This window comes from Python bivittatus, unplaced genomic scaffold, assembly GCF_059951505.1.
Source record: "Python bivittatus isolate LINGU-HERP-01145 unplaced genomic scaffold, Pbiv_v1 ctg000410_np1212, whole genome shotgun sequence".
Classification (NCBI taxonomy): Eukaryota; Metazoa; Chordata; class Lepidosauria; order Squamata; family Pythonidae; genus Python; species Python bivittatus.
The window spans coordinates 16,509,279-16,528,269 of record NW_028277067.1 but is presented as its reverse complement, the minus strand read 5'-3'; the positions used below and the strand labels follow the sequence as shown (position 1 = coordinate 16,528,269).

Genomic DNA, 18,991 nt, shown 5'->3' with positions numbered 1-18,991 from the left:
TGAAAACTTTGCATAATAAGCACCAAAGTCTGATCCACAAATCTTAACTGTTGGAGATTAAAGCTTTCTGTGTGTATGTGTGTTCCTGAGAACAGGAATCAAACCTGAATAATGATTAGTGAATCAAGTCTTACAAGTAAAAGAGTTATTTACAGGAAATACTTTTATTGGACAGGCAAAGCCTAATACCCAGCCAGCTACATCCTTATAGGAGAAGAGTCCAAGACTATGTACTCCATGCTTGAGAACCTGGGAACTAAGGCAGATGGAATGACCAGATTAGCAATGTCTCAGATAAAGAACAAGCAAAGTGACTGGCAAAGAAGAAACACGAGTCAATCCTCAACTCTGTAACTACAACCTACTTGTGCTCAGGAAGTCATGAGGTGCTGAAGAATCAGTGCATTGGATTCATACCAATGACACTAACATTAGGAAAAGTGAGAGACAGAGAGGGGGAGGGAGAGGAAACAAACCAAAATCTAAAAGTAGAGGAGAGACCAAGATGATATAGTGCAAAGGAAGTGAGAACACATACTGTAGGTGAACAACCCAAGATTAATGTTGAAGATGGAGAGCTGATCTTTTCTCTCTTCTTTGGAGGAAGTGGAACAAGGACCTGGTTGGACTAGCTAGATACAACTCTGTCTGATGTAGAATAGGGAATAAATTTAAAGCTCCTTCTCTCTAAAGCCAGATGATTTAATTATATGAAAGGGTCAGCATGAGTTTCAAAAAGGAAATTCCACTTTTGTCGAACTTTGCTGATCTTTCTAAGCCAAAAAAATGGTAAAAAGTAAACAAGGGCAATCCACTTGGGGCAAGCAGGTGTTGAAAATAAGTTACTCAATAAATACCAATGCAACTCCATAAAAGAAAATTGGCTCAAAATGCTGAAAAAACAAAGACATAAAAGGAATAATCTGTCGGTAGTTACACATGTTATGGGATGTTGAGATCCATTTCACAAACAAGCGAACAAACAACCCTGAAAACTGAAATGGAGGGACATAAAAAATGGCCTGCTGTCTGAAGCTCTTCATTTGGGGATTCAAATACATATAGCATTTGCATAGTCTAATATAGATGTAGTATATCTCAACATTTCCAGGCAAACTTTACCTGTCTTTATTTTTAAATCAAAACTAAATGTTTGGCAAAGAGCTTAAAACATAAGCAAGTTTTCCTTCTATCTCCTTAAACAGAAAGGTTTTACATTGTTATTCCCATTAATGAATGCTGAAGCTTGAGGGAAGATGTTTAGAGGGTCCCAAGAGGGGCCAAGTGCACCCAATGATTCCCCCACAGATATTCAATGAGCTGTTTTGATTTCTCCCTCTGGGTCTAGATGTGGATATGGATATGGATGTGGATATCCAGAGAAAGGTTCTGGGAACCCAGGCAGGAAAGAGATGGTTGAGTCTCTTCCTCTTAGTCACACATTTCTCTCATCGTTGCTCAGAACCACAGTGCTGAAAAGAAGTGAAAAGGTGAGTTATTTTTTACCTGTATTGCAGATATTAAACAAAGAAGTGTAATATTCTAAAACTGGGTTTCTCAGATGAGAAGTTACAGAGGTTTCACAATTTCCTTCACAAATTAAAGCTGTAGCACAGCACATCCCTTTATAAATTATGCACAGATTCAGCCTGCATAATTTTGAGGTAAACTGAGGTAAAACATAGTCTCTCAGGTGAAAGAAGAGGCACAGTATTTTATAGCTTTCTTTAATATGGAATCCAGGAGCGGATGCCTATTCATATATTTTATAACAGGGGTGTGGAGAACTACCACTTAGCTTCCCTCCCAAACTGCCCACACCTGCCACTGCACAATCCATTGTACACACAACAGTTGATGAACAAGGCCTGGGTACCTCACAGTTGGATGGTACCTTATTCTACATTCAGATTTTATATGTAAGTGTAGCACACTAAACCTGCTTATAGAAATAATTAAAATGTTTCTAATACAAAGCCCTAAGCATTAAGCTGATAGGGCATTGCGAAGGTTAGCTTGCTAAAAGTAACCCGAAGTATATCATGGAAACAAGGCAGAAACAGACAGAAGGAAGGAACTGTGGTTAGGAAAGCTGTTAGAATGAGAACTTATAGGGTAAATATAGATTCGCTGAGGCATTAAAATGTTTATGCAATCTTTAAAATGCTAGATGCTGCTGACGATTTTAAAAGAATATATGGGAAATAGCTAAAACAGTAGTTAGAGATCCCATATAAGAAAAGGTCAAATATGATCTCAAGGAGCTAGGCCTGTGGTAAATGAACTATAAAGACCACTGAAGAGTGGTTACACAAGCCTTGAGATAGATCTCTTTGTGTCCTTTCTCTGCACAGAATAAAGTTTACTTCAATCTCCACCTTGGTGTGTTTCTTTGGGCATTTAACATACTGGGACCAAACACAGATTTGGACTGGGACAACACAATTGTGGTCATTGAGCATGATGATTCCTATTTATGTTTGTGTGTTTTTCTCCTATTAAATTTGAAATTGTCCAAATACCACAAAGTGCTGCTATTCCTCCTAGGGCATAGATGTTTCCACTTGGAGTCTTCTGAAATGAAGCCAGCATATAAATTGAAGGAATAAGTAAATGAATAAATAAGTAAATAAAATGTTTAGCTTCCAGTTACATAAAGATTGCCCCTAAAGGAGCAGATTTGATATTATTAGATCATAATTTATTACTTATGTGATTAATGTTTGTAGTTAAATTATAATTCAGCAACTTCCCTAGATTACATACTACACAGTTTTTTATCTAAATATGGATGGGAAATTTCTCATCCAACTCATATGCAATCCACTGTTATGTGTATGTGCTGCTATTTTAATAATTCGTTAAATGAATTAAGACATAGCCACAAATTCTTCTCTGAGAAATTTTATATAAATTTTGAGGAGGTCTTGGGAGTAGAAATCTGATCGTCTTTTCAACAGCTTCTCTTTTTAAAACTTTCTAGTTATAATCTTTCCAATAGTTACTGGCTGTCAGAGTGTACTTGCACTCTGACCCTCATAATACCTGTAGGAAGTATACTACCATGATTCCCCGTATATATTTGGAAGGAAGAGTAGGTTTGTTGTAATTCATTCTTTTCTTGAAATGCTTTCTGTGAATAATACTCTATGAATGATATTGACATCTGTCTGGCCACTAACATCCTCTCTCCCTTAACTATTTTATCCCAATCTCTGTAACATTGACAGAATATTATACATTTGAAACCACAGTAGACTGTGTATCAATGAAGAATTTATATTGGCTAAACTTAGTATATAAAGCAAGGACCTTGTCCAAGGGCCTTATTCTATTTCACATTGTAACAATCAAAATGTGAGAAGGTTGGGCAAAATGTGAAAATTGGGCAAGAGCAGATGGGTCTGTATCTCTGCCCAAAGATGTATTATTTAATTTTAACAAAACATTAAGCCATCTTTGAATTATGTTTTGTGGGAAATGGTGACAGCTAGATGGCTACTTGTAAATCTCTGCCTTTGTGTTTGTTTTTTCTAATTCTATGTGAGATTGATACAGTGTTGTGAAATTGGAAGTACTGTATGTACATCAGGGAGGAATTTTTGTATGATAAAGTCCAGCAACTGTCTCTGGACTGAGGGACACGTTGGTTTTGTGTTTCAACATTGAAAACATTAGTAGATTTAGGATGAAACAAACAGATAAATAGGCGAGAACAGAAGTGTCTATACTTCTCACGGTACTTCTATGTAATTTAATATAACATTTAACTATTTATAATTATATGCAAAACTGTGCTAATAATTCCTAGAGTAAACCGATACATTATGCTGGACAAACTATATGCTATGCAGAATTGTTTTGTAGATTCATATTTTAAGAAAGATTTCCTCAAAATTTTGTACACATAGATTTCCTCAGGTGGCTTTTCTTCTCTTTGGAAGTGTGAAATCAATTAAAATCGATGGTTATAATTGGTTTCACCAGCATTGCAAGTATAAGATTGGATCTGATGCCTGAAATTAGCCATTAATATAGTGTAGCTGTGTATAAAATTATAATTCTTGCTTAATAAAATCATTTATTTCTCACAGCAAACACAAAACATAACAAATCAGACCACCATTGCAAGCTTCATTCTCCTTGGATTTGTTGATCATCCAGAACTTCATAATCTTCTCTTCCTGGCCTTTTTAGCTATCTACATGATCACCATGGCTGGTAACCTCCTCCTCATTGTACTAGTCGCATCTGACTTTCACCTTCATACTCCCATGTATTTTTTCCTAGGAAACCTCTCGTGCCTGGAGATCTGCTATACATCTACTCTCCTGCCCAGGATGGTGTTCAGTCTTCTGACTGGGAATAGGGTCATTTCTGTTAATGGCTGCCTTTTACAGTACTATTTCTTTGGCTCCTTAGCGTCTACAGAATGCTATCTCCTGGCTGCAATGTCCTATGATCGATATTTGGCCATATGCAAACCTCTGCGCTACACATCTCTCATGACTGGCAGGCTCTGCATTTGGCTTATTGCTGGCTCATGGATGAGGGGTTTGCTAACAAATACAATAATAACATCCCAAGTTCTGCAGCTGTCATTTTGTGGTCCAAATGAAATTAAACACTTCTTTTGTGATCTGGGCCCAGTGATAAAACTTGCCTGCAGCAACACTCACGTGGTGGAACTTGTCACTTTCATCCTCGCCTCAATGGACACAACACTCCCATTCCTACTTACTGTGATTTCGTATGTATGTATCATCCTTAATATTATCCAAATCCAATCCAAAGCCATGAAACAGAAAGCTTTTTCTACCTGCTCCTCCCATCTCATTGTAGTGATACTGTTTTTTGGATCTCTGATTATCGTCTATGTAGTTCCCAAAAATGACGCCATGAAGGAACTTCATCAGATCTTCTCTCTCTTTTACACTGTCTTAACACCTATGGTCAATCCTCTGATATACAGCCTGAAAAATAGGGAGGTCAAGGAGGCTCTATTTAGAACTGTCAATAAAGCAGTCCATTTGGTGAGATTTCCTTAAAAGAAAAAATAAAAGGACTTACATTATATTACCTGCTGATTCCAGTACTGTTTATGCTACATTTCAGTCAAGTTAAGAATACTGTGTTCCAAATAAAAACAGGCTATGTGGGATAAAAGCCAACAATTTACTCATTAAAAATTTTGAATGTCTATAATGAGATAAGATGAGTCGTGAAATTACAAGTTAATGAATCTGTCCATTTCACTGTCTCCTATACTTGGTCATTAAAAAAAAACAAACTCAAATTCTTTCTATTCTTTCTTGAAGAAATTTGCAAATTCTGGTTATTATTATTTTTAGTTTTTTAAAAAGAAAGAAAAAAATCTATCCATCTACAGCAGGATAATTTGGTGGACGTAGCTATTCTCTCCATGAACAGGATCTCATTATATCTGCTTGCCAGATAGCTGATAAAATCTTTATCACAGACAACCTCAGCTTAGCACCACCAGTGGTGATTGAATTGATAGATAGTTAAATCTAGGATTTTAATAAGTAGGTCTTATTTCTAGGTTAGCAAATCTAGCCAGTTTTATTTTGCCCCACATTTCTTAAAATCTTTAAGCTTTATTCTCTGTAGGCTTATTGGAAAGTTAGTCCTGGTTTGTTTAAAACATTTAATGCAATCCTGAATAAGGCATCAGATCACAAACCAATAGGTTTGATTTCAATCTCACTTTTTCATGGACACACTACTTGATTTAATTAAGCCGTTCTCCCTTGGGCTAGGATCCAAAGGCGTGGGATAAGACTTGGTTATACATATGAAGTGCTTTAAACACTTGACAGATTTCTACATATGTTAACTATCACTATATTATTATGCAACTATTAGGCTGCAAACTGTGTCTTAGTGAAAAATAATAGTGCCAGCAGAGAGACTTGAAATTGTTTTTTTGTGAGTTTTCAGTAGATTTGATGAAAGATAATTATCTTAGAAATTCATTCAGATGAGAAGTATATCATTTAGAGAAGAAAATATAAAACCTGAAATGTAGAGTATAATGTAGCGATAAGGGCAAGGCACTCTTAATTCTATTGTGAACCACTATGTGAATAGAAACACACTTAGACATTCTTATATTTGTACTCTATTCTCCAGCATGAAAAAGTGCAAATATATGAATCATACAAAATAGCGTAACTTCCAGTATCTAAAAATACTGTATACTAGAAATATATACTTGCAAAGATGGATATTGAGAAAAATCTGCACTGAAATGCATATAACAATCAGTTGATACATAAATGGTGTAGACATATTAAATTTATTTTTATTTCTTCCAAATACGTCTAGTTGCCAAAAAAAAAAAAAAAGAATCCTTCCAAAGAGGTTTATGTTGAACCTCAGGACTTTAATAAATCAACAGATGACAAATAATACTTTAGCTTTCCAAACTGCTAAAACCCATTTGAAGTGGGATCTTGTGGTGAACAAGCCTGGCTAAAAGGCTTTTTAGTTTTCTTTTAAACTGCCTTAACTCACTTCAGATGTCTTAGGTTCTAAAGATACACAAACACATACACACATCCTACCATCCCCCAAGAAAACAGCAATGCATAAGGATGGGTCCATTGGGGAAAGCTCTCTCTCTTCCTTTACCTAATCTAGCAACTCAAAGGAATATTAGAAGAAAAATATATCATTTCAGATCTTTGCCTGTAGGCAGGATGACCTGAAAGAAAACATTCATTCATTGGCCAATCTGTTTAAGGCTTTAACAAAGAATGATTAAATTGTATCTAATCAAAAGCTGGGATCCACACGCAAGACAATTTTATGAGGCTCAGGACATAAAATGCTTTCTCTTTCTGACTATCTCTTAATCACGTTCAATCATTTTTCTTCGGTAGACATTGTACTTTTCTTATTTTGTGCTTAGTACAGAGTGTAAAGACAGATAAGAGGATCAATGTCATTGTATACCATGCATCAAAAATATTTTGGAATATGATGAAAACCTTTTAATTGATGCTTTGTTAAAACATCTGCTGGGGAAGATTCCTCAAAAACTTTCTGCATAATCAAGGGGTATAAATATGCATGGATTTGTTTTAAGATTTTATATTTGCCTGACAAAGACTTCACAAGTGAGGTATGAAAATCAAGACCATCATTTGAGCAGGATTATTGTAACCAGGCAGGGTGATTCTCCTTCTTCTGGAATACTCAAGTTAGTGCTGTAGTTATTACTCACAGACTGATTTAAGAAGCAGCCTTAAAGACTATCTGTTCATACTGATTGAGTTCACATGGTATGCTAAATCACAGCATGCTTAACCATAATTCATTGAATATTCCAAATGCTAATCCAAAGTAAAAGAAATATATACTATAGCCTAGTGCACCCTACTATGTCTCTTCATTCTTATCCTAAAATTGTTCCCCCAACTCAAGGTAACGGAGTTTTGTGACCATCAATATCTTTGTTTTATTTCAGGAGGCATGGTTTTCAGTAGTCAAACATTATACTGACTTTAATAAAGAAAGTACCCTATTGTCTACTTCAGGCCTGCTGATTCTACTGCTTCAATATTTTAAGTAACTTTTTTTTGTAATATGATTGTCATTGTATGACTCTTTATTCCAAGGGTATTGGATTCTAGCTCCTATTATAGGGTATGCCAGCAGTAGATGATAACATAGTAATACTAAATTTCTAAAAACTAAAAAAAAAAAAGCCAAAAATCCAGTAAGCTAATAGACACCTAAGGAATTTCCATATTTTGGAGCTTTTATGTAATATTACAAAACATAATTCATTTCACTGCATTTTGCTCCAATTGCTTCTATGGTATCTTCATTATTTCATGTATTCATATTGTAAAGATTAAATTTCATGCTATTTTCACAGGGTTACATTAATATGCCCTTCCTTTCTTTTAAAATAGCCATGCAGTGTATAAATTGGTCTCTTATAAGCTTCTTTTTAAACATCAAAGTGTAGACTTCCAAAATATAAGGGCAAAAGCAAATATGAGTATGCTTGTAAAAAGCAGATGGCACTTTGCCCCTCCATCTGGAGATGGCAAGCCAACAAAAAAGAGAGGTAAACGCCTTGCTACAATGTATATTTTAAAAATCCCCAAATATCACCCCACATCCAACTGTATGGCTGCATCCACGTTACAATTTTTTCTGTGCCGCAATTTTTAATATGGCTGTTGGGCACAAAAAATTGCCCATTGTATGGACAGATGAAGCTATCACCTAGTTAGCTTAATATTCACTTCTTCCTAAGATTGATAGACAAAGAGTTGAATCTAAAATAAAGTGATACTTAGAACTGCCCCATCTTTGACTTTAAGAACTAGTATCAGCCCAGCTCAGCATTTTTGTCATTTCAGTGCTCATTCTATAGAAGCCCTTTTATCTGTAATCTCTCCATAACACATAGAATTGTCCGGTTTTCTGCTGCAGCATATAAAACTTGCAGGAAATTAAGCATCAGTTAGAGCTGCTAGATGGGATAAAAATCATACTCATATATTTGGATTGCTGTTATTTATTTTTAATTAGTTACCCTTTCACTTTTACTCCATTGCTTTTTATATAGTTTATATTATATTATATTGCACTACTTTATATTTAACTATATTACATTATAGTTTAGAAGGTCTTCATCCATTTTAATTTTTACATAGAGATTTTAGTAATATAATGATTTTATAGCACTGTTAGTAATTTTAACTTTTAGTTATTTGTTCATAATTTATTGGCTAACTTGTACATATTATAAAAGAAAACATCAACAAAATCTGGTGTTCTCATAAAAATGACAAAATATGAATCAAGATGTCACACACAAGTTCCACCCTTTCTCTGTGTGTGACATTTGACACACATCAAAAGGGCGCAATTGTTTGCCTACGGCTCCTTAAGATGCCCATAACGTGTAGCAGTTGCAGATTATTTTATCACTAGTTTGTGTTGGTCAAGACTGAAATGAAGATTCGATATGATTAAAACTAGGGCCTTATTTGAAATGACAGCTGTGCCATTTTGTTGACTACCATAGGAAAATGGCAACAAGAGAAAGAGAGACAGAGCTTGTTTAAGTAGCAGGAAGAAGTGTGAAACTAAGATTCTTTGAACTCTACATTTAAAAAAAAAAGAACTTGTTCTGGGGAAAAAAATCATGTGAAATTTGCAAACTTAATTGTTCTTCCTCCTTTGAGGATAAATTCTACCAAATAGAGAGAAGGTAAAAGGGCATGGTGCAAAAGGACATTGTTATTATTATTGTTGTTTGCACAGACTGGATTCGGTTGCACAGACTGGATTTGGCATTTTTATACACCTACTGACTCCTTCCCAAGGACCTGGGATAGGCACATGTTGTTGTTTGATGGTGTTAAAGGTATCGTCGTAGGATGTAAGCTGTTCCAAGTAAAGTTGCCTTTTGCAATTGACTGATGGTGATTTTGTCAATGCCGATGGTCTTCAAGTGGTGCTCCAGATGTTCTGGGATTGCACCTAAGTCACCTATAACTATTAGGGCTATTTTTGCTTTCTTTTGCCACAGTCATTCTATTTCTATTTACAGGTCTTAGTATTTTGTGATTTTCTCCAGTTCTTTCTGTTTTATTCTGCTGACTCCAGGTATTGCAATGTCTACTACCCAGACTTTTTTTGTCTTTCTTATCAACAGTTGCTAAATCTGGGGTGTCATGTGGCTGGTGCTTGTCTTCTAAAGTCTCAGAGCACTTTAGCTTCTTCATTTTCTATTATTTTCTCTGTTTTGTGGTCCCACTGGTTCTTGCTTGCGGGCAAATGGTATTTCTTGCAGATATTCCAATGCACCATTACTGCTACTTGGTTGTGCCCTTGTTTGTAAACAGTTTGTGTGAACTTCTTGCAGCAGCTAATTAGGTGGTCCACTGTTTCTGCAGCTTCTTTGCAGAGATATCATTTTCTGTTTGTTGCTGTGTTCTCAATTCTGATGTTGTGTGCATTTGTTCTTAAGGCTTGGTCTTGTACAGCCAGAATTAGCCCCTCTGTCTCTTTCTTCAACTTTCCTGCTCTTAGCCATTGCCAGGTCTTGTTGTTATCTGCTTTGTCTACTAGTTTTTTGTGCACTGACCATGTAATACTTTGCCTTGCCACGTCTCTTTTCTATTCTTCATTTGGTCTTTTTTGTAGGCCAGTTTGGTCTCTTCGTTAACCCTTCCTGGTATACTAGCTTCAGTGCATCTTCTTCACTGTCCTTCAGATATTCTTCCAATGCCCTTTTTTCTTCTTCAACTCTCTGGTGTACTTGCAACATTCCAGGCCCACCTATGCTTCTTGGTAAGTAGAGTCTGTCAGCGTCACTGAGTGGATGAAGGGCATGATTCATTATCATTATTTTTCTGGTCTTCTATCCAGGGCTTCTAGTTCTGCTTCAGTCCAGTCCACTAAACGAGCTATGTATCTAATGACTGGAATTGCCCAGGTGTTAATTACCATAATAGTACTTCCTCCACCGAGTTTGGACTTTAAGATCTTCTTCACTCTCAGGATGTATTCCCTCTTCCTCCTCCTCCTCCTCCTCCTCCTCCTCCTCCTCCTCCTCCTCCTCCTCCTCCTTCCACCTACTGAAACTGAAGCTGAAACTTTCAATTGCCCCTTTTGTTCCTGTCATAAGTGTTGCAGTTTATCAGGCACTACACAAGACACTCTAATGTCTTCACAAGTTTATTTTTTTTAATGTACTACATTGTACAAAGAAACAATATCTCAGTAATCTTTTGGCTTATTGCCTTAGTTTAATTCAGTGGGACCATGTCTTTGCAGCTATGTGACTAGTGAGTTGCAAAATGCAGAAAGCTGGAACTGAGAAAATGAACTGATACTGGGAAGTTATGGAACATGGGACTGAAACAGATGATAACTTAGACAAAGAATTGTAGGTCAGCAGGACTGAACAACCACAGATTCCTTACTCCTCCTACAAGGGACAGCAAAGTCATGCAGCACAGAACAGAACAGAACTGCAGGTTTCACTTTTGATGCAAAGTTAGTATCTCATTCTTGGAAACATAAGCAAGAACAGGTGCTTCTGATATTCCAGTTACAAATGTTATAGGTCTTTTATATTGTAATGTTGCAAAATGTCCTTAATGAAAATTACAGTATTTCTTGATTTTGGATACCATTTTATGTAAGTACTATACTGTGTCTTCTTTATACTGCAAGAGAGAAGTCAACATGATGAACCTATCTTGGGTAATTTAATATATTAAGTCGTAGAGAATACTAATATACATTCAGGAATTAATCTAACTACTTTAAAAATAAGACCAAATCATGACAGCAGAAATACAGAAACATTCTTGTGAAATAATCCTTTCTTTTATGCTATTTGACAAAACAATTTAATGTCACTTCTGCATGGGCATTTTATGGATTTTTTTTTTTTTTTTTTTGCTTTAGAAGGAATAGTAAAATCCTAAATTTTAATTGTGTATTGTACACTTTGAATAAAAGCTATTGTAAGCTATCAACTGAGTATATCACAAAGCAGTTTCTTGCTTTTAATACCCACTTCTGAAATAAACAAATTGGTGATTTTTTTCACAAAAGCAATCAACTTTTTAAACAGAGAAAAATAATCCTCCTATAATAAAAATGTGAATCTGGCAGTGTTAATGATTTTAGAATTATAATTTGTGTAAGAATGAAAATGAAATAAATGCGAATGAGGAAGTAAGGATTAATATGATGCAACTTACAAGGCTATGCTAACTGATTCCACAAATATGAATGCAGACTGTGCAGAGAGCAATCTTTGAAGACTCTGCGTTTCATAAATATGGCATTAAAATGATTTTGTGTGTGTGCATGTGTGTGCCATGTAACATATGCATTTTATAACTCTGCTCCTTGACTATATGCTACAGATATGCAGTTGCTATAGTCAACCAGAAATGTCTTCTCGGAAATGGTGGGAAACAAGTTAGACCAGGGGTCCCCAAACTCTTCAGCTCATTGACCCCTTCATGAAGTTTCATATTGTTCATTGACCCCCAAACATTATATGAAAATAATGTATTAAATACTACTTTAACTAATAGCACTATGAATAGCAATAACAACAAAAATAATGTGTAGTGCCACTGACCCTTGGGGTCAATGTTGACCACTTTGCAGAACCCTGGTTTAGACCAACAATTAGTTTTCTGAAAAGAAAATATTATAGAAATTCAATTTTAAAGGATGAACCAACTGAACCTTTGAAGTAACTTTACTGAATCAAAAAAGAAAACGGAATCAAATCAACAAATGTGAAACTTGTATCCATTAAACAGAAATTGTGGTAGTGTTCTTCATGTTGCTACAGTTCAGTATTTCAAATTATTATCCAATCAACATTGTGAAATTGGACTGTGAGTATGAAAGCTGGGGAAAACCCATCTCCAGTAAACAAAGGCCAGTGTTTTCTTACAAAAAACACATAAGAAAATAGAGAAGTATGCAGAAAAGTAAGTATTTTAGAAAAGCACACTCGGAGGGCGGAACTGACGTCGCGGCGATACGGCGGACGATCCTGGGCTCCCAGGATCGCAGCCAATATCTCCCCCCCCCAGATGGTCCCGATGGACCTAAGCCGTCCCGTAGAGATGACGATCGCAAAGGGCGCATCCTGTGGATCTCAGGGACACTGCAAGTCCCAGATTGATCCCAGGAGAAGCTCTTGAAGCCGGCGGAGGAGAGGCAGCCATTTAATGACTGCGAAAGCCAGGACAGCTCCAAAGGAAGAAGAAAGAGAGGGGTGTCAACCGGGTGAGATGGACCTTTACTATTCAACTATTCTTAGAGAACACCTTAAGTAACTTAAAGAGATTTTTAAAAGTGAAGAAAAATGGATTAAGCGGCGAGATTGAGCCTTAAAAAAAAAAGGGGAAAAAAATCTTTTTAACTTTCCCTTTTTAGTGGAATTGGCAAGATGTTTTTCTTTTAAAAAAATATATTTTTAACTGGACTGGCTTTTTCTTTTCAATACTCAATAATCTTTTATCTCAAGCTTCTTTTTTGATTAAGATCTTTCTATTGTTGTAAGAAACTTATATTTTTTGATTTGGAAATGGGGAAAGTGGAGTTAAGAGAAAGTAAATGAAAGAAAGTTGCACTGCCATCTAGAGGCTTGATATAGTGTCTTTTTTTTCATTGTGACGTATGCTCAAGGACCCTGGGTTTTCTAAAAAGACAGTGGGATGTGCATGTTTATACAGGTGCCATCCGAATAACTATAAACAAGAAAGCGGAGTTGAAAGCGACTTTGAAAATATTCAAGATGGAAAGTTTGAGTTAGTCACAAGAGCCTTGATTAGTGGCAGTAGCTCTTCTTTTTGCTAGAAGCTCTGCTTTGCTCTCTATTCCCCCCCCCAGTTGGATTTTTAAAGAGACCTAGCCTTTCCCCTCCTCTTCTTCTTTTTTCTTTTTCTTTTTTTTTTTTTCTTTCTCTTGGCAAGAACAAAGATAAAGAATCCTTTGACTTAATGAAGGTTTATACAAGATAATAGACTATAGGAGAAACACAATGCAGAAAAAGATTTTTAAACTATCGAGGATGACTATAAAAAACTGGAAGAAGAGCTGCAGAAATTCCCACAAAAAAAAAAATATATATATTAAAGCTAAAATGGACTTAATTAAACATAAAACGGGATCAATGGAAAAGGAAGAAATAGCACAAGAAATCAGAAACACTAAACAGAATTATTTTGAGGCTTATAAACTGAGAATCAAAAGGGTTAATCAACTGATAAATGAAGAGGGACAGACTTGTTCTTGGTACTGAGGGTGAGAAAAAGATTATACAAGATTATAATGGAAAATCGTACTAAGAGAATGCATAAAAAGAAGAAGTAAAACAATATTGAAAGAAACTACTCCAGATGCCTAAAGAAAAAACGAGGGGAATACAACAATGATGGAACTGACAGAAGCTTCAAAAAGCAGAATGCTTGGAAGGACATTTATTATTGCTTTCTCTTATCCAATAATATAGAAAAAGGAATAAATAGCCAGATATATTGGGATATTGAATGAAAAACGTGAACTTAAAACTATGCAAGCATTTGAATAAGGTATAAAACTGAGATATATAGTAAAGAACTGTATTTGATTGTAAATGTTTTAAGAGATTAGACTAAAATTCATACATGGTTGGATATAGTAACATATAGATTTTAAACTAGAGATATTTTTGTTGAAACATGTAGTGAAGAATTAAATATGTTTTGATAGTGGTTAGAACTGTAACTTTTAAGAATTGGAAGAATGAAAAAGTACCTATGCAGGAGGAAGTTATTGAAAATTATGGAATGTGCAGAGATGAGTTAAACTGATATTTGAAATTAGAGTAAGAAGATAAGCAATTTTATATGACATGGGATTTGTTTTATTAATGATTGGATGAGAAAATATAGTAATGTAATGGATTAGGAAATTTTATAATAGAAATTTGATATTAATTATTATATATATATACACATATAATCGATGGATAAAAATGTATTACTAATCCTATTGAAAGCTAAAATTTCTTGTAATAAATGATTCTATAGACTAGCTATGAATGATTAATAATTGATAATTGATAAGTATACAAGTATATTTTGAATAGATGATATGAGAATTTAAGACTATGAAAGGGGCACCAACGAGTTGGTAACTGGCTGACACACGGTATAAAATGGAAGATGTTTTTTTTATGCCTTTGTATGTTTTTGTTTGTTTATGTATGTTTTGTGTTTGTTGTAAAGAATAAAAAAAATTATTAAAAAAAAAAAGAAAAGCACACTCAAAATATATTAATATTAATATGGATATTAATATGGATTGGAATTCATTCTGGTGGAAGAGGGCACAGAATGTATAGAAAATATTTGCTACACACTTCTTATACTTATTTCACCTGATGCAGCAACTATGGCCAAGGGAGACTTTTCGTTGGTAAAACTGGAGATCTAATGAAAATAGGAATTAAACAAAATGCCCATCCCTACTGCATTCTCTTTGGTTCTACTAAAATATTTGCTGATTAATTATTTGCATGAAATGCCTGGGCAAATGAGACAAATCTGACATTTTATTTCTTATAAGGATAATACAATATATGAAAGAGGGGGGGAAAAACCTTGTTATAAAAAACTAGATAACCATTCTGCAAAGAATGCCTATAGAAGTACTGAAATGATTATCTATCTAAAAGACTTGGCTCTTGTCATTTATTTTTGACTCACAGCCCTTGCCTCTTCTACAATATTGAGCTGATAGAACACTTCATCATCAACAACCTTCCCTAATGAAATATTCTATGGATGTGTTGCATTGGAAACTCCCAAAGACTGTGAAAGGCATTAATGGCAAGGAATTCTGGGAGTTGCAGTTTCAGCATACATGGGGAATGACTGATGTATACTATATTAACATTCTTTCAATTAAAGAATTTAGCCATTCTCTAGATTTCTTTCTCTCTCTCTCTCTCTCTCTCTCTTTCTCTCTCTCTCTCTCTCTCTCTCTCTCTCTCTTTCTTTTCACAGATACATGGAATTATCCAGCATTTATTGAGGAAGGAAGGAAGGAAGGAAGGAAGGAAGGAAGGAAGGAAGGAAGGAAGGAAGGAAGGAAGGAAGGAAGGAAGGAAAATGAATGGAATACACAGAATTATCCCATGCTATGATACTGGATAGAACCTTTTACATTGGTGATAGGTCAGTCCCCTGTTCAAGACTTCCTTTTTATTGTAATTAACAAACCAAACTCTCTAAAGTAACTTTGACTGAGCTTTCTGTTTTTGTTTTCCTTTTTAGACCCTTTTCATACTTTAAAACAAGACAGACATGGGAATAAAAAAGGATCTCTGGTTCCTTTATAAAGGATATTGTGAATTGTCCCTTTGTAAGTGAAATCTTGCCTGCAGCAATTTAATGCTTTGTATCTGCAAGCCCACTTCTACTCAGGATAGGAAACAGATATTCCTTCTCACATAGAAAAATGAGAGGAAGGAAAAAGCATCATTAAAATTCCAGTAGATCCTTCTTCCCTGTCAGAATTGTAGAGTAGCTTAGAATGCCAGAGATCAAAGTGATCTCTTTGCCCCCTTTTCAGATGTGCTACAGCAAAGGCAGTTTTCCTGCTATACATAGCAGAAGAAAGATGGAACTAACATTACCCAAGCAGTGAAGATGCTGGATTAGGAGCAAGGAGACCCAATTCTAGTCCACTCTCGGCCACGGAAGCTCACTTAGCAACTTTGGGCCAATCACTCTCTCTCAACCCAACTTACCTAACAGTGAGGAAAAATAGGAGGAGGGAGTGCTATTCATGCCATCTTGAGCTCTTGAATGAAGGGTGAGATGGAAACTAAGTAAATAAATAATCAAACAAGTAAATGAAGCATGTCATGAGAGGACCGCAATGGAAGTGGCTCCAGCTAACACAAGATGAAACCCACACCCACCAGCTAATATAGAAGGGGTAATACTAAACTGAGTTCTTAAATCAACAGGCACAATATACCACAACACTGATCACTCTATATGCAGAAAACTTTGAGTTAACCATCAAAGCACTGGGAAGGATTATTTCAGGCTATCTTGATCCATCTCTCAAAATGTTAAAAATGGAATGACTCTGTGAGGAAGGATGAATCCCTCACTAAGCAAAACATTTCATTACTGGAATGTGGAACTAAAAAAAAGCACTTTGGTGCTCTGTTTCCATTTTAAATCTGGGATACCTCATTGCCTTAAGTGAGACATTTCTTATTTCCAATGGATTTTTGTAGAAAAATGTCTCAACCAATCTTATTTGGATTTAATGTGATGAATGTACTATAATTGAACAAACAAAAGTCGTCTGCTCATAAGATATGGATGCAGTGGTCAGACACAGCTCCAGTCTTGAGGATATCCTACTTCTCAAAAAATCTCAAATGAGTGCAGAGACTTTTGTTAATTCTAGATCTGTTCCAGATACATTGAATGATAGAACGAAGCTGTAATTCCTGCTTCTCATGTTGCTACTAGATATATATACAATACAATGAACATATCATAAACTCTCCAGATAGAAATTCTGTAATTAAGTATGTGAAATTATTTTTTTAGTTGTGAAGTTTCTCTAAGCGGCAATATTTTTTCCTCCTATAGATCCCAAAGTATGTATTTGTTATGAAATTCAAAAAAATGTAAATTCTTTTTCTTTAAGTTTTTGGCCACCAAACCGAAATATATCAACAACACACCCAACACACCTTACCACAATTGTCAGGCCATTCACAATGACTTCATATTCCAATTACAAACCATTCACTACACAAAATATTTCTGCCATTAAATGTAATATAGTGTCAGTGTTCATTCTATTCCCTTGAAAACTCATTCCATATTTAAGGCACAAGCTCAATACTTATAAATGACAATTATAGATGAACCTCCACTTATTATTTTAAAGTAGGTTGGTGCAAGGATGGTCATTTGCAGCATCCTATTCTCCTGAAGTAGCCCTATATTGAAGTCAATAGCCTTCCTACATTATTTCCTATTGAATTAATATAATGGCTTAAAAGTGCTTAACTGCAGAACCCAAATCACATGAAATGTCCTGCTGATTTAATAGGAAAATAGGAGTTTAATGATATAATGAGAATAACTTGTATCCCTGAAAGTGAAAACAAGAATTCAATGAATTCTTATGCAGGTTGTATGTTTGCTGGCTGCCCTTCCCAGGGCTCCCCTCACCTCTTTGTTCCTCAGGCTGTATATGAGAGGGTTGACCAGAGGTGTTAAAATTGTGTAACAGACCGAGAAGACTTTGTTCAATTCTTTCAGTTCGTTACTGTCTTGCAAAAGATAGACAACTGTGAGACTGCCATAGAAGATGGTCACTACAATGAGGTGAGAAGAGCAGGTAGAAAAGGCCTTTTGCCTCCCAGTGATGGAGGGAATTCCAAGAATGGCAGCAATGATGTAAGCATATGAGACTATAGTTAAAAGGAATGGTGGTAGGGTGGAGACAGAAGTTAGGATAGCTGACACAAGTTTGACCTGACTTGCATCACTGCAAGCCAGGTTCATCATTGGAATGAAATCACAGAAGAAATGTTCTATCAAATTGTGGCCACAGAAGCTTAACTTCAGTATAAATGTTAACAATATTGTATCTATCACAAAACTGCCAATCCAGGATCCAGCCACTAACTGGAGGCATATCTTGAAATTCATCAGTGTGGAATAATGCAGGGGTCTACATATTGCCAAGTAACGATCATAAGACATTGCTGCCAGGAGATAGCATTCTGTAACAGCTAAGAAAACAAAAGCCCATAACTGCAGAATGCAACCATTCACAGATACAGTGTAGTTTTCATTTAGTAGGCTGGCTAATATTCTAGGGAGAATGGTTGAGCTGTAGCAGGTCTCTAAGCAAGACAAATTGCCTAGGAAAAAGTACATTGGGGTGTGGAGGTGCTGGTCTGTCACAATCAGGGCAATAATGAGAAGGTTCCCAGCCATGGTCGTAATATAGATTAGTAGAAACAGCATAAACAGAAGAATGTGTAGCTCTTTCAGGTCTCCAAAGCCATGAAGGATGAATTCCGTAATAACAGTTTCATTTCTCCCTTCTAACTTTTTCATTATCACTTGATATACTTCAAATAGAAAAGATAATATCAATCAACACACATTTTCTCTGTCCCTTGTCCATGCATTTCCCACTTGCAAAGGAATCTGACCAGGAAAAGCCCAATTACTGCTGAAAATCCTAAAACAAAGGTCAAATATTTACTGCTCCTCTAAACATCCCTAAATATTTTGATAAATTATATTAAAATTTTCTCTAAAAATCTCCATCATACACAATTATGCTATGACTGCCCGCTATTATTAAGTTAAATATTATTGTCTCTGATGGCAAGGCTAATGAAGGTTATAGAGTATATCTCATG

The 18,991-nt window shown here is 35.5% G+C and overlaps 2 protein-coding genes across 2 annotated transcripts; one reads left to right on the top strand and one right to left on the bottom strand.

Annotated features, from left to right (window-relative positions):
* Positions 1 to 4,205: 4,205 nt before the first annotated feature.
* LOC107326663 (olfactory receptor 5B21-like) lies at positions 4,206 to 5,048 on the top strand. The gene has a single exon (XM_015891139.2). It carries the CDS (start codon positions 4,206 to 4,208, stop codon positions 5,046 to 5,048), a length of 843 nt encoding a protein of 280 aa, XP_015746625.2.
* A 12,675-nt stretch (positions 5,049 to 17,723) lies between these two features.
* Positions 17,724 to 18,680, bottom strand: LOC107326662 (olfactory receptor 6B1-like). The gene has a single exon (XM_015891138.3). The coding sequence runs from the start codon at positions 18,678 to 18,680 to the stop codon at positions 17,724 to 17,726; it is 957 nt and encodes a 318-aa protein (XP_015746624.1).
* Between the last annotated feature and the right edge of the window lie 311 nt (positions 18,681 to 18,991).